This window comes from Clarias gariepinus, chromosome 8 (assembly GCF_024256425.1).
Source record: "Clarias gariepinus isolate MV-2021 ecotype Netherlands chromosome 8, CGAR_prim_01v2, whole genome shotgun sequence".
Classification (NCBI taxonomy): Eukaryota; Metazoa; Chordata; class Actinopteri; order Siluriformes; family Clariidae; genus Clarias; species Clarias gariepinus.
In genome coordinates, this window is record NC_071107.1 from 4,611,102 (window position 1) to 4,637,597 (window position 26,496).

The 26,496-nt window shown below is 40.8% G+C and overlaps 1 protein-coding gene across 2 annotated transcripts in view; it reads left to right on the forward strand.

Annotated features, from left to right (window-relative positions):
- The window catches only part of galntl6 (polypeptide N-acetylgalactosaminyltransferase like 6), a 279,651-nt gene that overhangs the window by 229,408 nt on the left and 23,747 nt on the right, over window positions 1-26,496 (forward strand). For both annotated transcript variants that reach the window (XM_053502156.1, XM_053502157.1), the window contains 3 exons: window positions 14,093-14,210; window positions 17,640-17,747; window positions 24,964-25,185. In XM_053502156.1, coding sequence (XP_053358131.1) covers window positions 14,093-14,210; window positions 17,640-17,747; window positions 24,964-25,185 — 448 coding nt within the window. The remainder of the gene's footprint in view (window positions 1-14,092; window positions 14,211-17,639; window positions 17,748-24,963; window positions 25,186-26,496) is intronic.

Sequence of the window (26,496 nt, forward strand, 5' to 3'; positions counted from 1 at the left end):
TGGTGCCAGAATTGTCCAGAATTCTTTATAGAATTCCGCTGGGAAGCCGTCTGGACCTGGAGCCTTTTTATTGGGCATACTGTTCAAGGCTTCCTGGAGTTCATCTGATGTCAGTGGAGAATCCAATGCCATCGCTTGGTTGTCTGATAATTTCGGAAGAGTTATATGATCAAGAAACTGGTCAACTTCTTCTTTAGACGGGTTCATCTGTGGTGAATAAAGAGATTCATAAAAGTCCCTGAAAGTATTGTTTATTCTTTCAGGGTCATATACTGTGTCCCCAGTTGAGTTTTTAACAGCATATATAGTTGTTTTTTCTTTATTTATTTTTAACTGGTTAGCTAGGAATTTACCAGATTTGTTACCATATTCAAAGTTTTGCCAGCGGAGTCTTTGTGCTAAGAACTGAGTATTTTTATCAATAATTTCATTTAATTCTAGTTTTGCTTTACATATTTTCTTCAATATTTCCTTCTCTTGAGAGGATACATAAGCTTCTTCTAGAGATTTGATTGTTTCTTCTAATTCCTGAATATATTTATTCTCCCTTTTCTTTTTATGTGATGAGAATGAGATTATTCTACCTCTCATCACAGCTTTGCCTGCTTCCCAGAGAACAGATGCTGAAGTTCCAGGCTGGTCGTTATAGTCTAGATATAAAGCCCATTCTTTCTTAAAATAATTAATAAAATCTTCATCTTTAAGCAATGATGTATTAAATCTCCAGTTTTTACTTGGTGGAGTGTCCTTCTTGTTTTTTAAAGTTAAAGATACAGGAGCATGGTCGCTGACAGCTATGGTGTGTATTTCTGTGTCTGAAATGTCACTCAGCAGTGAGCTGCTGACTAAAAAATAATCCAGACGAGAGTGACTGTGATGGACTTTTGAAAAAAAAGTATATTCTCTACAGTTGGGGTGAAGAGATCGCCATGCATCGCAAAGTCCGTAGTCGCTCATGTACTGTTTAACTATATTAGTGGATTCCCAATTACGCTGAGTTCCAGCTGTGCTGAGCCTGTCCCTTTCTTTATTTAGTCCAAAGTTGAAGTCTCCACCAAGAATCAGTGTACAGTCTAGATGTTCAGAAAGTGCAGTAAAAAAAGTGTGGAAAAAGGAGGGGTCATCAACATTTGGACCATATATACTGGCAATACAAAACTTTTTATTAAATATAGATAATTTAGTGATTAGATATCTACCCTCCGGGTCTATAACTGTGTTGAGTACTGTAAATGTAACATTTTTATGTAATAAAATTGCTACCCCCCTTTGCCTAGAGTTATAGCAGGCTGCGAACACATTAGGGAACTCAGCTGTTTTAAGTTCATCTATAGCTGTGGCAGGTCTATGAGTCTCTTGTAATAAAACAACGTCTGCTTGTAGTCTTTTAAGTTGGTAGAGTATTTTTAATCTCTTCTCTCTGGAGCCAGCTCCATTCACATTCCATGTGACAAGCCTTAGTGCACCCATGGATGTGTGTGTGTAGCTAGTATTGCCTGCTGTGTGTGAAGCTTAGATGAATGAAATATGAGCGAGCGTGTGTGTGTGTGTGTGTGTGTGTGTGTGTGAATACAGTATGTCCTGTATGTCTGTGTGCGCTAAGAGTACGGTGTGGTAGTATTGACGCTGAGTGAATGTATATTTGGTCGTGCCGCGCTGATGTGTAAAGATATAAAGTGCTGTGTGTGCGTGTGTGTGTAAATAAGGCGGGTGATCAGTACAGTGAGAGAGGTTAGTATTAAGAAAGACAGCAGAAGAGGGAAAGAAGAAAACAGGAGGGGATGCATGAAAAATACTAAAAAAAAAAAAAAACAAACAAAAAAAATAAATAAATAAAAAGAATAAGAAACTTGACAGAAAGAAAAACATTTATATAACCACATTTAAACGCTGTAGAGACTGACGGTATCGTGGTAACATATCAAATTCGATTACTAGAAGAAAAACGAAGAAATATAAGAAATAAAGCGGATTCTTATCTGGAATGGTGTTAGTAAAGCCAGGGAGTTGTACTGGAGTCGCGGTAGAGCTGGCCGTTCACGTAGAGACGATCCACGGCGATGACCGCTCGGGAGCCCTTCTGGATTAGAGAGCGTCGAATTGGAAACAGAATTTTGCGCCGTTCCAGGATCTCTTTGGGAAACTGGTCGTTTACGCTAAAGTCCGTTCCTTTTAGCTCCCTGCCGCGACTTTTCACCTGCTCTTTCTGTTTGAAGAATTCAAATTTGGCCACGATAGGACGCGGCCTCGGAGCTCCAGGTCTCTTCGCACCCAGCCGATGGACTCTTTCGAGGGTGATGTTTTCCACGGTGTCTTCCGGAAGCTTCAGATACGTTTTCATGAAGGTTTTAATCGTAGCCTCTGCGTTTTCTTCGGCAGATTCCGGGATACCGGAAAACACCAAGTTTTCTCTCATGCTGCGAGATTGAAGATTTATGACGGTCTCTTTTATTTTTTTATTTTCCTCGTTCAGATGGGTTACATTATCAGTTAGAGACTTGACCGAGTCCCGCAGCAGTGCGTTTTCAGCAGCGAGTGTAGAAACCTGCTGCTGGCTGAATTCCAGTGATTCTTTCAGGGCCTGGAATTCACGGTGCAGGATCTCGACCAGGGACAACCTCGCGTCGAAGCTGGACAACCGCTTGTCGATTGAATCCAAGATGTCAGTAAAACTTTTCCCTGTCGGCGATGCCGTTTCAGGAGAGTCTGCCGGCCGAATTCTTTTGGAAGACGGCGTCTCGCTTTTAGCTGGGGAACCTACTAACTGTGCTTTCTTCATGACTATGCTATCGTAGCACAGGTCGATGTAACCCAGGAGAGTTTCTAAATCTTCCTCGTTGTCCTCGCTGTTCATTCAGTTTTTCCGCCAAGTCTCCGGCGTCTGACGTCACCTACAGCATTTCCGGTTCACTAGATGGCGAAGGACAACTCATGATTTTTAAAAATATATTATTGTAATTAGAAAAAAATACAAAATAAAAACATTTTTACTATTGCCTTTGCTACCTTGGTGCCGCTGCTCTGCTGGAGACACAGGCTCATGTTGCATGCCTTTATTTCTTTTAATTAATTGGACTTCTTGTGCCTTTAAGGTTCATAATTTTTGTTTTTATTCCTACTATTATTATTTCCTTTAATGTAATAAAGTTAGTTGTTTTTTAATTTGCCAGCTCACAGTGTTTAAACGCTCACCTGAATGACAGCCCTGTTTGTTTTTCCCTACTTGTCATTGTGTACCCAGTGAAACAGAGTGAACTATATCATGGAACTCCAAGCAGAGGGGCCCCGAGCCAGTGTTAAACTAGAGATACCCTCTTATCACTACGTTCTTATGGATCCAATACACCGGTAGACCTAACAGCAGATCTGCCGGAGGCAATGAGATTATAGCCGGCTGCAAACAGACTGCGGCGGAGGACAGGAGCAACAGGGGGGCGTTTGACGGCGATTTTGGACACCGTACGACATGCTTCCTTTGCCGGCTGTGTTAGTGAGCAATATTAGGTTGTTGTTCAATAAAACTGGATCTGGACCTGTGCCAAAGTTTGTTTTGCAGGCGTTTTGGTGCTGACAGAAACGTGGCTTCATACGGGCATCAAAGCTCTCAAATGGGGGTAGAGGGCTTCACTCTTTCTCTTTCAGGCAGATGGAAGCACAGCATCGGGAAAAACCCGAGGTGGGGGGCATCTGTGTGTTTGTGAACGAACACTGGTGGAGAAAGTTCATGGTGAGAGATACCTCTGATATTGAAAGGTTGTGCTTACGTTTATGACCTTTATGTTTGCCTAGGGAGTTTGGGAATATTTATGTTCGCCTGTGTAGTTCTACCCGGCAGTAATGCAGTCAGAGCTTCTACTGTAGTTATACATCCGAACTGTATACAACAACAACAACATACACTGGAGCATAGTCCCGGAGATCCTGTTTTTATTTTGGGTGAGTTTACTATTATTACTCACTCTCATTCATCGTCTATAACACTTTATCCTCTATTCAGGGTCGCAGGGGGGTCTGGAGCCTATCCCAGGAGACTCGGGGCACGAAGCGGGGTACACCCTGGGTGCGGTGCCAATCCATTGCAGGGCACACAGACATACTCTACACACACTCACACACTACGGGCAAACTGAGAACACCAATTAGCCTAATCTGCAAGTCCACCAAGCACGAGGAAAACATGCAAACTCCATACACACAGGAATCGAACCTGGCTGCAAATCAAACATGGACCCTGGAGAAGGCTTCACTTATTTTGGGTGATTTTATTCATTGCAAGCTGGAGCCAGTGTTACCTGGATATGAAGAATATTTTAAATGCCCCAAATGTGATGATAATAAAAGACTGGATAAATGTTAAAGGTGCCTACACCGGTAAGTCTTCTTCATTTAATTCATTTAATGTAAGTGTGTCTTAAACCCAACCAAAGACCCAAGCGGTAGCTGTGGGGTCAGAGGTCAGTGTAGAGTTTTCTTTGTACCGGCTGCAAGATTTTCCATAATGAGGCTATAAATGAAGCTGCTGAGACAATAACTGACTACATAAATTTCAGCACCGACAGTGTAGTTCCTGAAAATGAGGTTATTATTTAGTCAAACCACAAATCCTAACATAACAAAGGGAATTAAAGAATGTGTTAACAGAAAGAAAAGGGCTTTTAAAACAAGGAACCGTGAGGCACTAAACTGTGCACAAAGCAAACGGAAGCGATTACCGAGAGCAGCCAGGAAACGACAGAAGAACTTTTTAGAAGAAACTTTTAATAAGTTAAATCCCAAAAGGATGTGAAACTCTATTAAATCCATCTCTAACATGACACCAGCAAAAAAGCATTTAACCACTGCAGGTGATTTACAGATTGCTAATGAACTGAGTAACTCTTACTCAAGATTTGAGACCTTGCGTGTGAGAAGGAGCTGCAATCAACTCTATCCATTTTAAATTCCAGGGATAAACTATTAATTGACCCAGATCACATTCGGTCTCTCTTTAAAACAGTCTGCTTGAGGAAATATATGAGACCTGACCGAAGCTCCACACAGCTTTTTAAAGACTTTTATAGAGGAAATAACTACAGCCTGGTGTCCTATTTTTCAGCAGTCTCTGGACGCACATACCCTTCCCTCTCTCTGGAAAGCTGCTACTACAGTATTATTCCTGTCGCCAAGATACCTCATCCAACTGTAACCAGTTGCACTCATGTCAGTTGTGATTAAGTTATTGTTTCGGAAAAAAATTATGCGTATTGGCGTATATACAAGGGCGTGGTATAGAGGACGCCATTACCAGTATCACACACCTGGTTTTGAAACATTTAAAGGGCCCTACAGTCTATACTCCACTGCTTTTTACTCTCCTCTTATTACTATTAAGTCCTTACTTTTAATTCAGAAACTAAAAAGTGTAAATCCATATAATGAGCAGTGTTGGCTAAAACGGTTAAGGCTCAGGGTTGCTCATCAGAAGTTCGTGCCCCAGCACCGCCACTGTTGAGCTCTTGCGCAAGGTCTCTGTATCCTGGCAGACCTTGAGCTCTTACCCCAGATTCCTTCCTGGGATATGTGGAAAAAAAATAATTTCACTGTGCTGTAAGGTACATGTGACAAATAATCGAATCTGGGTGGGTTATAACTCTGGGGTTTGCCATCCCGCAGACGGTATAACTTGCTTTTTTTGTTGTTGATAACAGCGAATTTAACTTCAAATGCCTGATTATTTTTGATCCTACACAGCAAATGAATTTGTATACTGTAGGTGTCAACCTTTGTTTGCCTATAATCACAATATCAAAAATAACATCGTGCTTTTGTAAAAATGAAGAAAATAAACATAGTGCGCTTTTATATATATATATTCTTCATGTATATATATATATATATATATATATATACTGTATAGGCTTGAAGCGTTATGCTTTATTTAAAGCTTTTGAATAAAATAAATGTTCAGTTTGTTGAATCCGTATAAAACCGAGGAGAGCCAGTTAAATGTGGCTACTGTAGTACCAAATAACACCACAAGGTGGCACTTTCTTTTTGTTGTGACATACCAAATGTGTGTTCAGTAGGTGTTTTGCTACTATATGATGCCGCTCTGATTAGCTACCTCGCTGAACTCATTCTCCGCAGTAACGATTGTCAGTGTTGGAATAGTGGAATAGTTAATGTTCCCTCGCAGTCGTTTAGTGTTACCTTACAATGAGATGTTTTTTATGTTACTTTGCAATGGTTTAGAATTGCCTTGCAGTCGCCATAGTTTAGTGTTATTTCGCGAATATTTATGAGGTTTTCTTTACGGAAGCTTTAGCGCAATAGTTCAATAGCGTTACCATAGGAATGAGATGTATGTTCTATTGCTATTGCTAAGAGGCCTCTTTTATTTGGTGTTGGCACCAGATCCAGGCACTTACAGAAGATGAATAAAGAAATATTTTTTGCCATAACAAACTTAATTATTTTTTTTTTAAATGAATGATCCCAGAATGTTTTATTAAACTGGTTATTTTATTGATAAAGATTTGACAGACCTGGAAGAATAGAAGCTTAAAAATGATTTATTCTTCATCTGGCGTAAAGACTCGTATTGATTAATACGGGCTCTGGTTTAAGGAAGGAAAGTTCTTATTTTACTTTTATCTAAAAGATTCGAGGCAGGAAGTATTGATGATCGTCAGGGCTGGTGAAAGAGGTGAGGAGGTGAAGGTGTAGAGCTACAAATACTGCGCACAAGGGAGGTGTAGGAAACACAGCCAGTCTTTCTCGCGCTGTCTCTCTCTCTCTCTCTCTCTCATAAACACAGGAGGAAATTTCCTGAACTTTTCAACACTTTTGAGCTCATTAGAGATACTTTTTTTTTTCCTGTTAACTTTTTTCTCTGGAACTTCTGCGGAAATGAACCAGATCTCTGATAACAGCCCTGGTGTGTTTGTCTAACTAGCTGAGGAGCTGCTTTATATTAACGCGGCACATCCGCGCACACAACAAGGCAGCAGTGCTTTTCATTAGCCCAGCTCGGCGTTTGCCTAAATGCCAAGTCTTGTCTAAGCTCCAGCATCTTTCAAGTCAATGGAAATGTCATCCCTGCGAATAATTTGAATTAATATCTGGTGAAAGTGCTGTTATCTCGCGCTCTGGATTGATCGTTTAGGGGGAAATAAATGCTGCTGATATTTTTCAGTTGCAAAGATCCATTACAAATGTGCACACACTTCTGTACAGTAATTACTGTTAGAGTCTGACTCTCTCTCTCTCTCTGTCTGTTTGCGTGTCCGTTCCTCTAAACACACACAGCGATAAGATGTGTCTTGGTCACTCCTGCTTGGGAGCTGAATTAATCAGTTAGCTCGTGTGGAGGAGGTAAAAGAGCCAAGAAAGTGTGTGTGTGTGTGTGATTTATTGCCTGTTGTATGTTGTGGGGTTTCTAACAGAAATAGTTCACCTTGTCATGTTCACGTCAGGGCGCTGAGGGATTTCGACCCGAGTTCATGCTCCGATGATGCAGAACACCCGCAATCAGAGGCTGCAGCGCTTCATTCAGCAGCCTGTCCTCATCCCTTCCTCTCTCTCTCTCTCTCTTTCGCACACATGCACGTACACACACCTCCCATTGAGCTACACGTTCCCTGCAGATCTCTGTCTAATTAGCCAATCAATACGAGCACCGCCACTTTTTTTTTCCACACGCCGCCTTATTAAAGCACACGTTCTCCTCCCACTCGGACACAAAGGAGATTGACAGACGCAGATACGGCGCACACAAATACACAAAACACGCTGGTCCTCAGCGTAACGCAGGCGCACACGAGGAGGCATTGGAGAGCTCTCGAATTCCCTCAAGGACTCGAGCGAACTCGACGCCTCATCAGATCTCCCTGGAAACAAAGCACATGCCGATCTGCTACTCCAATCACGCAGCTTGGGGTTCACAGCCCCGCCCACTCCTCTGATTGCATCATTAACCGTTCTCCAGTTCGGGTAATTAAGATTTTTTCCCCTGGAGGATCCGGGTTTTTGTAGAAGTTTTTCTAAGTGGTAGTTTTTTTTTCCCTTCTTCTTCTTCTTCTTCCTCCAGCACCACTTATGATCATGCGTTCAGATTTGCTCGTCTCATCCTCCAAGGTCTGGAAGGTCCAGTGGAGTTTTAATTTTGCAGCAGAAATCTACGCTTTAATTTGATGCCTCCGCAGGAAATATTATGCTGGAATCTCTGGGGGAATTTTACTACCGATAATGAAAATCGGTGCGAAACCATCCTCATTTACCCAAATGTTTGAGATAACAATATCTGATAGATAGTGATGTTGTTGCTTTACAGAACAGGAAATAATCTGCCTAATTCGCGATTCAGTCCAAGCGAAGCCGACTACAAGGCGTGCTCGAGAAAGCATCGATAAGAACCACATCATCTTCCGACAATAGAAGAAGGAACCTGAAAAAACACTTGAAACATGAAACGTTATAAAGCATAAAGTTTGTCGTGAGCCACAAAGCAGTTGACAGTTTGATGCATTTATTAATTTACTACAAATGTGAAATGTAAAAGTTAAGCAACAAAACCCTACTCAATGCTTGCTAACCAATAGAGTTAATGCACTTAATTGAAAATCAACTTGCTATAGGCTAAATTTTTAAACGCACACTTTTTACTTGTTTAAACCAGGAAAGCGTGATGTCTTCTATATCCTCGATTGATCAATACTAATCTGATGACGCATTTCTGTATCAAAAACACTACAGCAATACTGATCTATCCCTGGTAAGTCCTGGTACTTGTCCATGTTTCCACCCCCCATGTCGCCTTTGCATGTTACTGTCCTGAATCTCCTCTCACGCATGACAATGTGTTGTCCAGAAGCTCAGTTGATCAAACACGCTCCCAGAGCCCCAAAAAACTGGCACCGAGCTTCCCTCCCTCCACGTCTCGCTTTACAAAGCTCCCACAAATCCGCTTCCGCTTCTGCGTCTCCTCTTATTGGCACGAGTGCTGGAAGTGGGGAGGGGAACGCTCGGATCGTTTCGCCAGTGAAGTGTTTGCTCCTTCATTAGCAAGCTTAATTGAGTCGACTGCTATATTTCAGCGCCTTATTAAATCGGAGGGAAGCGGAGCGGCGGGTATTACACGAGAGCAAATTGATTTTGGCGCCGTCCTGTCCATCCTGTTTGGCTGTCATTTTCACACTTTCTTGTTTATTCGCTCTTTCTCTCTCTCTCTCTCTTGCTCTTTCCTTCTGTGTGTATTTGTTGCGCTTTCTCCTTACAGTTAATTTCTTTAAGCCACATCACACAAGGGTACTAAGTTTGATTGATTATAGAGTGAACATGCGAGAGAGAGACAGAGTGACACACAGAGGGACTGCATGCTATAGTTGCACCCGTTAAAGCACTTTAGTACTACAGTATGTTTTACTTTCTGTTTACGCTGATTACTTATTACATGCACTTCACTTGTCCACCTTTTTGTTTCGAATAAAGATTTATTTTCATACAAAAATATCAAGATTCACAGATTACATTGTTTAACACTAAAGATGCAGTTGGATATTAATCTTTTATATAATATCCTGGACCCATGAACCTTTTTTTTTTTTTTTAATTGCCGTAGCATTTTTAAGACTCTGTCTCTTAGGAGCCTTTGGAATCGTCCATACTTTCCCCCTTCCTTACAGCACCCCTACTGGGGAGTGATTAATCCCCATGTAACTGACTACATGCCGATCGTGCGTTTGCTCGATAATCCTGAAGATCGTGAGTTTGAATCCTGGCTGAATCCTCTACAACCAGAATTATAGGGAGCAGATTGGCCTTGCTGTCGGGGAAGAGAGGTGGCATATTTGCACTCTCACAGCAAGCGACACTAATCAGCCGTTCATGCTTTTCCTTCCACATGGGCGGTTCGAAAAGGCGCAGACATCGCGTGTCTCAGAGGAAACTCATGATAGCCCTCGCGCTCTCTCTATCTCTCTCTCTCTCTCTCTGTCCCCTTGAAGTAAATGTAAAAGTTATTTATTGGTGCATGTTTTATTATCACGACCATGCAGCTGATTTTGTCAGTAAGGAAAAGTTACAAATATGTTTGGGTATGTTGTGTTTTTTTTAGGAAGAAAGAAAATCAGAGAGAATCAGAGTTGGCATGCTGCACAATATCGGGCGTAATGTTTTTTTTTTTTTTTTGGCAACAATGTTATACAGGTAGCTGATTGATGCTTATGGCACATATCTCAAATTTATGTATAGGGTTTCCTCCCACAGTCCAAAGACATGCAGATCAGGCTAATTGACGTTCCCAAATTGCCCAGTATGTGAATGAGTGTTTGTACTGTATGTGTGTGTGCCCTGTGATAAATTGGCACCCTATCCAGGGTGTACCCCACCTCATGCCCTATGTTTCCTCCAGGCCCCCTGCGAACCCTGTCTACAGAATTAAGCGGTATAGACGATGAGTGAGTGAGTATGTCTGTATATTATATTTCCATATAGGTATGAAAAGCCTATAACACATGTTTATGAACTAAAGTTGTGCTAGGCTCATTCGTAGTGCATAATCTTTCTGCATTAGTTATCTTTAATAGGGTAGAAAGTTGTGCTTGACTAGCCATTAAAATATAAGACATCCAAAAAAAAGTGTAACTAATGCCAGTCTGTTTATTAGTAGGATAACCTCTGCTAAGTTTAAACCACATAATATCACATAGTGTGTCATGTCAGCATCAAAGCATCTTGCTCAGAATTAAACTGATAGCTGATACTGTGATCGCTCGGTCCTGATGCACGCTTAGTGAACACATGGCGCTACATTTTACAAGCAGATCCAATCAGGAAAGCAGTGGACATGCAGTATCTTTGGTCATTTCTGTCTAGGTTCTGTATTTCCTCTGCAAAGATCCACATAGTAAAAAAAAAAAAAAAAAAAGGACAAAAAGGAAGATCATTAACGCAGCACATCATCAGCGGAAAGATTGGTCCGCTACCCGGCTAATTTGCTCAGCAGCACTCCTGCACTCGTGCCTTTCCACTGATGGATGGGACGGAGGTGAGCAGACACACTAAACCTGATGTAGTGTTATTTCCTCCTGTTTGATGTGCAATTAGGCTGTGTTTTCTGCTAAAATTTGTTCATTGTGCGTTTTCTGCACAAGCCTTCTATGAGGCACGCTTTTATTTATTCATTTGATTTATTTATTAATTTTTACCAGCATGTGTGTTGTTCTTGTGTAGGCAGTCCGTATGAATTTCTCCCAGCATCAAGGCTATTTATAAACTACAAGTATTTATATATATTTTTTTTAAAGTTACATACTCTTTTCATTTGCGGTATTAACGCTGCTTGTTCATAAACACAGATCTGGCAACCCTGCTCATACAGCTAAATCTACAGTATTTACGAAATAAAAAATTTTTAGAAAAGAAATCATCTCTTTTTCTTCACTACTCAATTTCTAAAGCAATGGAAGCTAGAGTTACAGGAGAAAAATGAAATCCGATTTAATTACAGCGTATTCTGTTCACAGTCATCTTTTCATGAAAACACGCCAGTCCTGAGCTGCTACATCAGTCGTATTAATTACATGCTCTGACACGAGAGTATTTAATGGATGAGAACTTTATTTATTAACTTCTTTATCCTGCGTTTCTCTTATTCATCCTGAGATTTTAAACAGCTTACTGGCTCAACATTTCCACCGGCATTTTTTTTTTTCTATCCTATTTTCACTCTCGCAAATTATTAACGCCGAGCGCGGTTGTTGGATGGTCTACCAGGTTGCATGAGGTCCTTTGGTAAATGAAGGTTAATGTTAGATGCATTTCGGCGAGCTGTGTTTCGTGCTCCTCACATATGCTCATCCTGGCGCATCGTTCAGAGCATCGTGTGGGCCACGGTGAGTAATTGTACATAAACAAAGTGACCCATATGTCAGACGAACCCGCTCATGCTCACGCCCCTGAGACCGCCTCTGCCTCTCCACAACCTGAAACACAGGGGGTAAAAAAAGTTAAAAAAGGCATACAAATATCTGCAGTTTCAGTATGATATGTGATTTTCAGGAATTTGTGCTATAGTAGCTCTTCTATTTAATGGGACTACACATGCCAGCCTTCACTGCCCTACGTGCATCAGTGAGCCTTGGCCGTCCATGCGTCTTTTACTGGTTTTTCTTCTGTGGATCACTTTTGGTATGTCCTGATCACTGCAGTCTGGGAACATCCCATAAGAGCTACAGTTTTGGAGTTGATTTGACTCAGTCCTCTAGAAATCAAAATTCGGCTCTTGTCAAAGTCACTCAAACCCCTTATATGTTCTCATTTTTCTGTTTCACACACATCAACATCATCCAGTACAAGGCTTCACTGCTATGAGATATGGTAACTGTAGCTACTGTGAGAAAGCGGCACGGTGGTGAAGTGGTTAGCACTGTCGCCTTGCACCTCCAGGATCCGGGTTTGATTCCCGTCTCTGTGTGCATGGAGTTTGCATGTTCTCCCTTTGCTTGGTGGGCTTCCTCCGGGTACTCCGGTTTTCTCCCACAGTCCAAAGACATGCCGATTAGGCTAATTGGCGTTCCTAGATTGCCTGTGATGTGTGAGTGAGTAAGTGAGTGTGAGTGAGTGAGTGTGTGTGCGTGCCCTGCGATGGATTGGCACCCTGTCCATAGACGATGTACTGGCAGAGCAACTCCAAAACTGCAGATCTTGTGGGCTGTTCCGGGTCTGCAGTGGTCAGGACATACTACAAGTGATCCAAGGAAGAAAAACCACTGGCGACAGGATCACAGGTGGCCAAGGCTTATTAATGCAAATGAGGAGCTCAAATTGCTGAAAAGGTTAACCCTGGTTGCAATAAAAAGGTGTCAGAACACTCGGCGCATCATGTTTTAGTGGAAAAAGGGGACCTACTCAATATTAGATGGGTGGTTATGTTGTTATGGCTGATCGATGTATATCAGAATATAAATATGAACTCGTTTCCATAAGCCAACCTAGTTGCAGTTTTTAGATCAATATTAGATTCGACATACTGTACTGCATCAGTGTTACCATTCTGCATTACACACTGACACACACAATTCAGTCCAGCTGTTAAAAATTTAAATCAAAGTTTTTTAAAGCCTGGGGTAAAGAGAATAATGTTCACACATTACATTTAATTTAATTCTTATAAATGAATTCTGATCCAAAACTAGATAGGGTAGATTAGGGGCACTCTAGAACCAGATAGGGTAGATAGGGGGCGCTCCAGAACCAGATAGGGTAGATAAGGGGCACTCCAGAACAAGATAGGGTAGATAGGGGGGCGCTCCAGAACCAGATAGGGTGGATAGGGGGCGCTCCAGAACTAGATAGGGTAGATAAGGGGGCGCTTCAGAACTAGATAGGGTAGATAGGGGGCGCTCCAAAAGTAGATAGGGGGCGCTCCAGAACCAGATAGGGTAGATAGGGGGCGCTCCAGAACTAGATAGGGTAGATAAGGGGGCGCTTCAGAACTAGATAGGGTAGATAGGGGGCGCTCCAGAACTAGATAGGGTAGATAGGGGGCGCTCCAGAACTAGATAGGGTAGATAGGGGGCGCTCCAGAACTAGATAGGGTAGATAAGGGGGCGCTTCAGAACTAGATAGGGTAGATAGGGGGCCCTCCAGAACCAAGCTACGTTAGAGAGAGAGTTGTGAACGTAAATGTTTAAGCATATAGAAGGCTTTTACAAGTCTGCTGCTTTCCTGGAATGTAATAAGCCTAGAAATGGGTTCAAAGTATGTTCATCTTATATTGACAGAGGGAGAGAGAGAGAGAGAGAGAGAGAACATTTTATTCCAGTACTTCTTTTTCTGAATCGTCCTCCATCTATTATAAACTCTGATTCTGAAGAACTGAACTCCTCACAAACTTTAAAGCGCTGATTTTTTTTTTCCTTCTGGCATACAGTGACTCTATCCCTCTTTATGACCTTCAGGGAATTTCTCTGTCGAGCTGAACTGCCCTTGAGCTTCAGCAGAATCTATACCTTATAAATGTATTATGAGGTGTGTGGGTGAGAGAGAGCGAGAGGAAAAGAGAGAGAGAGAAAGAGTAGTGAACAAGTTGGTCCTCTCTTCATCTCTGTAGGTCTCCAGTGATGGCCGGAGGTCTGTTTGCTGTGAACCGTCAGTGGTTCTGGGAGCTGGGAGGCTACGATACGGGCCTGGAGATCTGGGGAGGAGAGCAGTACGAGATTTCTTTCAAGGTGAGAGATTCTGAAGGGCCGATCGACACACACATACACCTACACACGCTCGCGCACACACATATACACACATTTTTGAGGCCATGGTTTCTGTGGCGGTACAGATTTCTCTCATCAGTAGCATGCTTTCCATTTTCGCCTTGTTTGGGTGATGTAATGGTTATTGGTCCCATCAAGTATTAACTCCGATATCATGTGCCCTGTCTTGGGACGATCTATCGGATTCAATCTCACTTCATGTAGCTGAATTCTCCATCACAGGGGCCCGAACGCATGGCTGTTGAACACTCAGGGAGATTTTGGAGACTTGGGGCAGGAGACTTAGGGCAAGGTGCGAGGTACTTCAAGGGTTAGGGTTAGGGTGGCAATCCATTGCAGGGCACACGTTCAGGGCACATTGCAGGGCACACGTTCATACACGTACACTTACATGTTCATTCCCACTTTACAGAGAATTTGGGAATGCCAATAAGCCTAATCAAGCTTGGTTAAAAAAATGAAAGGGTTGTGTCGAAAAAGGGCATCCGGAGTAAAACCTGTGCCAAGTTGTGTGCGGATTGGATGGTCCACTGTGGCAACCCCTCAACGGGAGCAGCCGAAAGGGGGTTTAATTAGCCTAATCTGCATGTCTTTGGACACACAGACCCAAGGCAGGAATCGATCCCTCAGACAGGAATCGAACCTGGAGGTGCGAGGCGACAGTGCTAACCACTACACCACCGTCCCACCGTGTATGTAAATGTAAAAATCTAAAATATATGACACTTTCTATCTTATCTAGCTGGTGCAGTATAAGAAGAATAAAACACTTAAATGGGCTGTCGTTAAAGGGCAAACAACTTTATTTAAGATGTTCTATCGTAGATTTCTATTTTCATTATAACACTGTGTGTTATCCAGTGCTTCAGTGATAATGATTTAGGTTCGTAAGCACTTTTATTTTCCACTCTGTTGCACGATGGTGATGGAATGAACACTTTTCTTGTGCGTGCCTGGGTAAAAAAAAAAAACGCACATATGCAGTTATGACCAACATTTACATGAGATTTAAAGGTGTGGTTAGTGTTTTTCAGCAGCATTTTAAACCAAAATGAAAAACATACCCGTATGCTGGTTCAAAAGCAAAGCTGGTGCTCTACTTCAGTCCACGTGACTCACTTTCTGCTGCTGTAGATGTTCCCATGTGCATCCAGTGGAGATATAAGTGTCCCAAAAAAAATGGTGGGGTCCAAGTCTTAGCCTTGTTTTAGCATTGAACCTCTGGAGAATAGTAGATTTGTACCTGTGTATCTGCTCAGACTGAACACCACACTCAATAAATATAAAACTTGAGTTTCATGATAATTGATGAAGATTCTTTTTTCCCTTATATATAAATCACTATAAATGATTATTAAATTGAGTTATATTTCCCTGAGTAGATATTCTGTTAAAGTGCAATCTATTAAATTGGAAATGGACACGGTGTCCTCAGAGTGATTTTTACGCCGCGTTAGTTAGTTGTTCTCGAAACAGAAGAAAGTGGTGAACACTGTTGAAGTGGGCTGAAGTGAGCTGAAGTGAGCTTCAGGCTTGTGTGCATACAGATGTTTGAGGCGCCGCATCGGAAGCACTTGACCCGTTGAGCTGCCTCAAGTGGGTCAAGAATAGTCTTGACACTGTAGGATTGATTACAGGGGCAGAAAATACGGGGCAGCACTCCATCAGGGTACACCGGATAAAAATGGAACAATTCCAAAGTCTTTCATCAACACACTCCTGTCTCCTGTCTGTCGATGGACTTCTTGAGTTTTCTGCTGCTTTTCCACCCCCCCCCCTTCATTTCTGCCCCCACAGCGAAGCAGAAAGTCTCTAAAAAGCAATACTGCGCGTGATGAGGTCCGACTGCTTCCGTCCCGCCACACGAGCATTTCTCATTCCCTGACAGCTCCCCGAAGCCGCGGTTAGTCCTCACACTGGAGTTTTGTCATTTTCCTTCCTGTGTGTCACAGCCAAAGGGACACGGAGAGTCCGGAATAAAAAAAAGGCAGGCTACTGCAGAGGTGCGTTTCCAGGCAGCGCTGAAACTAATTGGTCCCTGTGACCCTGTGATCTCCTGTCCGTCTGAGGTGATTCGGTTTTGATTAGTGAGGCCAGCACACCAGAGACGTGTGCGTGAGGGATTTTTCATTTTTATTAGAGATAAAATACCTGCCACGGCTGCTTTTTCATGAGGCGCGCCTCTCCTGTGCATCAGTTGAACTTTGGGATTGGAGTGCAGGCTGTCTGGAAACCATGGCAACTGCAAAAAATATTTCAGGAACTAAATTAGGACTTTTTTATTTTTCATTATTATTATTATTATTATTATTTTATAAAAATTGGCAGATTTTGTTACGGATTTATTTCTTATCATTGTTACTGTCACTGCTCATATTCCAGCATGACTCGCGTCAAAAAATAAATGTATAGCTAGGTTGCAGATCTTGTTTACGAACCCAATGAATAGTGAGAAATGTGTTATCGCTGTGATTCAGCTTTAGCGTGAGTGCAGCGCGAGGACCAACTTGGAGCGCTCCAGCTTGACGCCGGCCAATATATCGGTCAGCTGTCTTTATCCAACCGGCGTCCTTCTGTCGGACGTGGGCGGATTTCAACATGCCGCACGATCCCTCCCAATAATATTCCGTTACATCCCGAGCCCTGACTTCATCCCTCTACGCGCTACGCGAGTGACCGTGTGAGAACTATTCACCTTTGCCTTGTTTACTCTCAAGGGAGCGGGGTTTGATTTCGTGGCGATGCCAATGTCCAGGCCAGTTCCATCACGGAGCGTGTGAAGTGTGCCTGACCGCTAAGCAGCTGCCCCAGCGGGAGAGGAAGAGAGAGCAGCGTGGCGTTTGATATCGGCATGCTGCTCTCTCACACAGCGGGAGATACGATGAATTGAAGAGCCTTCAGACCCCGTCTGTCAAATGCCCACAACACTTCCACGATACAGATGCAGAATCTAACTTCAGTTGTTTTTATATAGGAAACACATCAGAAAGCTCTCTTGCTTGAGGGAAAATCTCTTTCTCTTCATCACAATGTGCAGTTCAGATGAGAGAGAGAGAGAGAGAGAGAGGCAGATGAGTAGAGACTAAGCAGGAGGAAAAAGGCAGAATTTCCCCCTCCTCTCCTGCACTGTCACCTAGTAGGAGTGTAATTGGAGCCTGAGAGGATGGCGCTTGTTTATGACATATAACATGGTGGAACAGTGTTATGGATGATTGCAGAACAAACTTACTCACTGGTATTTGGAGTAGAACCCAAAAGTGAGCTCACAGAGATATCAGGTCTTACTCATCTCTTTCTCTCTCTCAGTGCTTAAAAAGAAATATTACTGGCTATATACTCTGTGTGTGTGTGTGTGTGTGTGTGTGTGTGTGTGTGTGTTTTTCCCCTTAGGTATGGATGTGTGGAGGCAGTATGTATGACGTGCCCTGCTCCAGAGTGGGCCACATCTACAGGAAGTACGTGCCTTACAAAGTGCCCTCAGGAACGAGCCTGGCCCGGGTGAGTACAACACCATAAAAAAGTAAACACACCCTATCTGATTTCGTTCAGTTCCTTACACTCCCTTAATTGCGTTAATGAATTATTGGCAGCCTTGATTAAAACGGTTATACATTACATTACAGTACATGGAAAAATAGCTTATGAACTTTGGTAACCCTCAAATTGAGACAGGAGACGTCTATCGTAAAGGCGCAGTAGACGATATTTTTTTGTTTCCTGCTAGTACACATGTGGAAAACCAAAGTGAAAGAAAATAGTGTGTAATGCTTGCTCCCTCCCTGTCTGTCAATTTATAGACACGTCTAAACCGAGCCAATCCAGCGCTACAGAAATGACACACACACACTCTGGGTGCATACACAACATGTTTTAAATTAGAGACCAATATAAATATTTTGTTATATTTTTGTTCCTATCTGATTTTAATGATGTAAATGGCCTCTGCGATCGCTGAACTTCTGACCAATGAATGAAGCCGTTTCCAACCCTGAGTGTTCCTCAGCCAACTTTTTTTTTTTTTTTTGGGTTAATTATATTCCAAACCAAACATCACACAAATTAAAGACTTATGATTCAGATTAAAAGGTGTGAAAGCACTTTCTGAGATCTGACCTCATCAAGGCCTTTAAGAACAATCAGCACACAGAAAACCTACCCCCTACTGTGCCATGCAATTATTCTTCAGTACGTCGCTTTTTGCATGCACAATTTGTCCCATTACACACAAATTAGCATCTCATTATTTGGGATCTTAGGGAATCTGACACTTTCTTTCTAAAGGCAACCAAAAATGAGTCACATGTATCATTTTTTTTCCCAGTAATGCAGTTATGCTTTAATAAGAGCACAAATGTGGTAGAGTAGGGAAGAATGCCACTAGGGTTTCGCCTGTGATTCGCTTAATGATCCAAACAGTCCCGAAGTTATCAATGGTATGGAGGTCTGGTGATCCAAACCTTCAGGCCTTTACACATTTAAACCGTGCACAGATTTGGCACTGGGAACTCATCACCCTGAAACATGGCATGGTGTTAAGGCCAGGTTGTGCTCGAAGCACAAAAAAACTAAAACACACAAAAATCCAACCAAGAAACTCACCATCTGTTTTCTTGATGCATTTTGTAAATTCAGCCAGATGCAAAAAACAGGTAGTACTGTACTGTAAAACACTGCCTTTAGTGGATGCAGGTTTTTTTTAAAAAAAACAAGGAGCGTATTTTAAACACATAAACTTACCTAAGATCGGATGTAATTGCACTGATGTGCTGTATATTACACTAATAATATATTTTAAATGACTTAGGGAACATATATATCGAATTTTAAAATGTACATAATATTTTTATGATACGATTACAATAAAAGAAATGTATAATTGTTAAACCAACTCCTAGATATTTATAGGCATTCGGTTTAAATTGTATTGTTGAATTTTTCGGAAAGCCTTTTTTGAAGCATACCTCAACCAAATGGTAGAGATGACTCGAACAGCTTAATCCATTTTTCATTAAGACTCATGAATGACTCAAAAAGTGTTCTGCCAAAAAGTTAAAGATCTTGAAGATCTTTAAAGATGAAGCTTAAAGGAAAAAGGGATGATTTGAAAATAATGAAAAAGATGCTAAAAGGGAATTCTATAAAAAACTGTAAGTACAATAAGATAATTTAACCCTTTAACATCATAACTAAGAAAAACATTTCATTTCTTCTTGCATCGCATACCTTAACCAAACTTTTTGAGTCACAATCGTACTGAATAATGTGTCATGCTGATTGAGTCATCTCAATCAGCATGACACATTATTCAGTAGGATTGTGACTCAAAAAGTGTTCTACCAATAGAAACACTTAAAGGGTTAAGAATAAAATAGAATAGAATAGAATAGAATAATGAGCGATATTAGCAACATTTTGCCATATTCATGATATTTTCACATGTTTTTATATTAGATTATTATTTTACAGTGCTAATAATGATGACATATTCATATTCACACTTATCTCTGTTGTTACTTACTTCAGTGTAACGGTATGGGCATTATTCAGTCACAGCAATGTACAGTAAACCACACGTTTTTGCTACCAGCTCTACTTTTTTACCGATTTATTTGATTTTTAAATGATTTTACCCTTGTTTCATTTAAAAATTCCTACCTCTGAATGCTAATAAAATCTGTCTCATTCAGAGAATATCCCAGAGCATCAAAGTGCCTACATCCGTTTGTATGAGGTCACAGTGATTTAGCACCACCACTGTTACCCAACACGATCATATAATATACATGAAGCCAATATGCTGTAAAGAAATACCAGAATTCATACTTGCCAGTGTAGACCAATATACTGTACATCAATACTGTTATTGCGTATTCTAAATCTGCGTGACAGTATGGAAGAAAAAAAAAGTATGAACATGGAGAGAAAAAAGCAGATGTGTATACACACACAGAGGGAGATGTGTGTGTAGTGTGTGCGGTGTGGCTGTGCAGACAGGAAGCAGGGTGACTAATGAGGTGAATATCGCCGAATATAATAACAGCAATAGGAATATACTAGCATCTTGTTTACAACATATTGTTAACACTATTTGTTATTTATAAACATATTCAGAAGCTTAAGATGTTTTTAACATTCCCTCTGCCTCTAGGAGATGTATGAATTGAGATTAGCTTGTCTGCGCAAAGAGAAAATAAATGTCTGTTATAGGATGAAATTTCGAACATTACAATGTAAAGTAATTCATGTTGATAACTAAAATGCCTAATCTTTTAAAACCATCAAGGTCTTCAGTAGGGTATGGCATTAAAGAATTATCTTTTACTCACATTGATCATACTTATTTACATTTATTTATCATTTTTGATCATTCACACACTGTGTGTATGTGTGTGTGTAGAGAGAGAGAGAGAGAGAAAAACAAACTCTTTTTTCATTTTGTCTGTAAATGTGCTTGAACACTTTGTTCAGATTTCACACCTGATATGAAATTATTCCAGGCAAGAAAAAAAATTGCTTAGCTTCACCTCTGGCTCAACTCCTGGACCCTGTTTTCAGTGAAGTCACATTTCCTGCATTCTGTGGCTGAGTGGCTAAAAAATGCACTTCTGCAAAGAGACATGGGGAATGGGGGTGTTGCTCATTTGTACTTTATAGACTACAAAACAGTGTATTTGAAAAAAAAAGTGTAAAATACTTTTCCCAGGGAGCTCATGTAAACTTGTTATAAAGGAGTTTAAAAAAAAAAAAAAAAAAAAGGAGGTAAACCTTGCTCAAGGACGCAACAGCGGAAACTTCGTGGTCATGGGGTTTGAACCTGAAACCTTGCGAATTGTAGTTTAATGCCTTCGCCACGGAGCTACCCCTAAAATATGCCACCTTTAATTTGGGATGTTGAGTAGATACAATACATCCTAGTACAGAGCAGAACAGAAATAATGTTGTGTTAAATTGCAGTAACAGTGTCTAGTGATATAGAGGTGACATATACATTTCTTCTTTTTTGTTTTTTAAAGCAACCTTAAATCCACTCTCCTTATATGTGGATGCAACACATGCACAGGAAATGCAGTGCCAAAACTTTTCCTATTAGTATTAAGACAGCTCATTTGTATGAAGACAATGTTAAAGGGGTCATCCAGACCTATTTTTCATTAAATGTTAATATGATTCTTTAGGGTCCTAAAGTTCTGTGGGGCGTGTCTTTACAACACACATGGGGTATAGCCACGGGAGTGTAGTCCAGTGCAGGCAATGCTTTGGAACCCAACCGGAAGTTTGTAATATCGCCTGAAAACGCAGAAATTAAAAGAATGGACATGCATCGACTCGATTAGTCTTTCTCATCACTGCACGGGCATGAATTAACGGGCTGTTACGCTGCCGCGAGCAACAACAACAAAAGCGGAGAAGCTTACTGAGAGCGATACAAATGCGATGTGTTTACTGATGTGTTTACATGACTTCTTAATCTTCGACAGACATCGTTATAAACCATCTAACGTTACAAAGGTAAGCATAATATAGTTTTCCGACTACATACACAGTTTGCAACTAGACAATCACCTTAATGCATTGTTTATTATAAACGGGCGATTAGGGATTATATAGAGACGGATGTACATAGAGAAGAAGCCATAACCATGTTCTATGAAAGTATAAGTTAATTTACACTCCGCATCCATCGTGATTATTAGAAAAGGCGATCTGCAAAGATTCATAGAAAAAGAAATTACACTCACCGAGCTTGATGAAGATGAAGCAGGAACACGAAGCGTTAGTACAGATCCATTTTTCAGGAGCAGCTTCTTAGAAAAACCTGCTTTATATTGACCCGCGTTTATAAAGCAGTCTGGTGAAAAATGATTAGCGCAAACATGAACGCATTTAGGTAGATCGGCGGGGACGTTAGCTTCAAAAACTAAATTCAGCCACTGCGTCCTCAGCGGCTCAGATGTCGGTAGTGAATGACGACTGCTGTGTTCGCTATTACACCCAACAACTGTACAACACACTCGCTTAGGTGACATTTCACTCCAGCGGTGATAAACAATGGCCGACAGCTTCTTCTCACTCGGGGCGGGTCTTTGCTAAAACACCAGTGTCAATCAACTAGTGTAGGAGCGGCCTCTTTTGGTGTGGCGTCACAGTGATAGGCATTTGCAATTGGCCTGATTTCAGAAGGGGCATGTAATAGTAATAAATGAAAAGAAAACCACTGGGCGGCTCTTTATCATGGTAGAGTGGTTGTGTACGCACTCTCCTAACACACATTTTAGTCCAAACAGCTTAAAAAAGTGCATGTAGGCCCGTATGACCCCTTTAACGTTTAGACTTGGTGTACTAGCATGTACAGGAGGCTTTTTTAATGTTTAAAGTCTGTCAGTTAAAAAAAAAAAAAAAGCAAATAAAAGCAAAACTATTATTTAAAGAAAAATATCAGACCAATCTATGTTGGTGTCACCTTGGTGTAATAACCTGACGTAGCTACACCTAAATGACTGCATGCGTCTACAGTCTAGACTAGAAAGAAATCACTCCCGGCCTCGACTCTCGCTTCTTCCTACCATTATCTGTGTTTTACTCACATCCATTCCACTCAGTTTTTACAAACTACAGCACTCAGCGAGCAAACAGTGTCTTAAATTATCACAAAGCATCTTATGTAGACATCAGAAAAAGAAACCTTATATTAATGCTGTTGGCAAATTTCATATCTTGTTAGCATGTCCCGTGCTGCAGCTGTAGGTTTCATACACACCACCATTGAACATGAGAAGCCCTAATTGAGTAAAAGGGCCCGGAGCTACACAAGGGCTCGGAAATGTTCATCTTAAACCCCGGGGTTTTATTTTGCTACACACTCAAACATGATTTGTGGTATACCACCGCTTCTTCTTGCTAATTAGCCTGGGCATAAAGCCATTTTATTCCTGTTCTTGCCTGGCTGGAAACGATAACACCTCTGAGGACACGGGTGGAGCGTCTCCAAGACTGCACTTCATCACTTACCATCATTCCAGACCCTCTCTTACATGAGATACAATGCCAAAAAAGAAAAACATTTTCTTTAACTTTTTATTCTTGCAAAGTCTTGGAAATCCTGTGATTTATTTTTTTTAAACTTGGTTGAATTTTGATATGAATTAAAAGAACTACAAACAAAATATAACAGACTGATTTATTTCATACCTAATCGCTGAGGATTTCTGGATTCTGATTGGTGAAATGGTGTTAATTATAACGACATTTTCTATAACAGGAGCTCTGATATTAATACAGCTGCTAATCATAAGTGTAGATTCATGTGCAATTCCTGTGCTAATTCTCATTTCTATAGTAACAGGCGCTTTCATTGCAAAATTCGTATATAATCTAAGGCTAGTAATAAACTATTTTATTAGAAACTTTGTTTTTTAATCATTAATATGGTGAACACATTGGTAAGGAGGTAATTGTTTAATATTTATTGAAGGAGTCTCCAGTGTCAGGTCAAGGCTTAAGGATCAGGAACGTGCAGTTCCTTAGTTTCAGTTACTGATTTATTGAGTGTGTGTAGCTGCTGTAAGTGACCACAGGACAAATGTGTCACTCTTTAATAAATAAAACTGCACCACAGGTATGAGAAATAACGTAATTGATTATTTAACATTAACAGCACGCTCCAGATGTTCATTTATTTTAGTAACAAATAAGACCAATCCAATGAGATGTAATTGCTAAATTAGGGAACTAAATGGGAATCAATTCAGACACTCTTTAATTAAATAGGATCAATGAAACATTTAAACAAAATAAATACCAAACCTACTTCATTTATAGCCATGATAAAAATGAAGAATTAAACAATTCTATTGCACAACTGAGCGTAACCTTTAATGCACATAAGATGTACGATATGGCAAGCTCATGGTTAATTTATCACTCAAACATGAATGAAATAAGCTGTGCTTAAAATACTTGAGCTGCTGACACACATATAGCTTTTAAAAGAGCATCAAAACATCAATATCTGATTCAATATCTGAATCTTCTTTTACAGTTAGCACAGGCAGGAAGTATTTACAGGTTAATGTTTATTAGAAAACATAGTTAAAATGTTACTCGAACTGAGGTTGTAAGGCCTCGTAACACGGTGGCGAAAAGGTCAGCGGAAACAGGGCCAAAATAAAAAATATATTAATTAATCTAGTTTACACTACACTCCAAGTCAGGAATCGATTTCATCAAGATAACTTTGTGTTCTGGAAACCTTGATTACGATATTACATAATCTTGAAGAAAACTTCACAGCTATTTGGAGCAGAGCGGATGTATTAATGAATGTGCAGCCTCGATAGTTATTTATTTATACGTTTAAGTTCAATTTATTTTTAAAGTAATGTCTGTCTTTCTCCATGTTTATGTCCTAGTTCAATTTAGTCCAACATTAATCTGATGACACATGTCAGAAACCAAGCAGTTAATATAAACATACATTAAAAATAAATGTGTTTAATAGTCCTTCTTTCGCTCTCTCTCTCTTTCTTATGGTTTTTCTCTTGTGCTTTCCTCACTCACTATTCAGTTTTTATTAATTTCAAAGTGTCCATTACATTGGAATAAAGAAGTTATTAACTTTCTAACATAAATACGACACTTTCTTTCTTTCTCTCTCTCTCTCTCTCTCTCTCTCTCTCTCTCTCTCTTTCTCTCTCTCTCCCACTCTGCCTGTCAGAATCTGAAGCGAGTGGCAGAGACATGGATGGATGAGTACACCGAGTACATCTACCAGCGGCGGCCAGAGTACCGCCACCTCTCCACAGGAGACCTGACTGCTCAGAAGGAACTGCGCAAGCACCTCAAGTGTAAAGACTTCAAATGGTACATGAACACGGTGGCGTGGGACCTGCCCAAATACTACCCTCCTGTAGAGCCCTTACCCGCTGCCTGGGGAGAGGTGGGTGGCACGAAGCTCACAACAGCTGCACACATACTGTTCACCCACACATCTGCATCTGGCGCATAATAAACTGTCAAAAGATCATTCAAGCAAGGACTATTAGACGTTATCGGCTGAAGCAGTATTTTATAATGATGTAAGCATGACAAACAGTGCGTGAAATAGAGATAAATCCTAAAATATATCAATATCAGGTGTTTTAGGTAATGACAAGCACAAACAATCAAACAGATCAAAATTTACTAACAGTATTCATCAATTACAGAGATAACAAGCTACAGTATGCGAGGTGTAGATTCAGGTATTGATGAGTCTACTGTCACTGATATGTCGATCAGGTTCATTCCGCTTTCTATGCTTGACAGGTGCGTTTTTGACATAATAGTTTGCCATTTGCTTTTTTTAAACCCTTGTGACTTACAAAAAGCATGCAAAAATAGTCTGGATCAGCTTTCAATAGTTCAAAACTGAAAAATGGCCCACTCTTCATATGGAGAAGTGTGGAAAATACACACATTATGTCTTTGCGTGAAGCTGTGCGTTCGGACGGGACTCAAAATGGTGTTTTAAAAGCCTGTAGTCCACCGAGTGTAAATTTTTACTCCCATTAAAACACAATGTACTTCAATCTACTGCCACAGCCGTTTGTCAATCACATGAATCAAGTGTGACACAGACATATTTGTGCTAAATGAACCATAAGTATTAGTATGAGCTAATACAGACTAGCTTGTGTTAAATGAACAGCTCCAATGTTAGGGTTAGGTGGTTCTTTGGGTGTATTTAGGGACGCACATATACAGAGGCTGTACAACTATATAAAACTCATTCTTTACCAGACCAAATCGAAACATGTTTACCATCTACATGCCAAGTAAATTTAAATGGATGCACATAGGATTGGCATGTGATTATACATCATACACCTCGTTGTAAATAGCATGGTTGACTACAAGTGCAAATAGCCCCATCCACTCCGAGTGCAAATAGCATTGTTGCCTAGTGACACCTGGGTTCGAACAGCATCTCTCTTTTTCTGATAGAGGCCACTCACTGCTGATGCAGTCTGGTCTGCCCGAAGATACACATTAGATACCTGGGGATGGTGTCACTTAGAGACCATGGGGATGTTTTTGGACAGCATTGATACAAACAGTTTTACTGTGGGCTCTTGTGACTGCAGTCACTCTTGTGGTTTTGGGAGTGATATTCCCAAGAACATGCGCCCAAGTCTTTATGAGTGAACAGTTGGTAACCTCTATAAAGTATCCCTTATATTAACTAAAACACATTTCACTGTCTGTTATA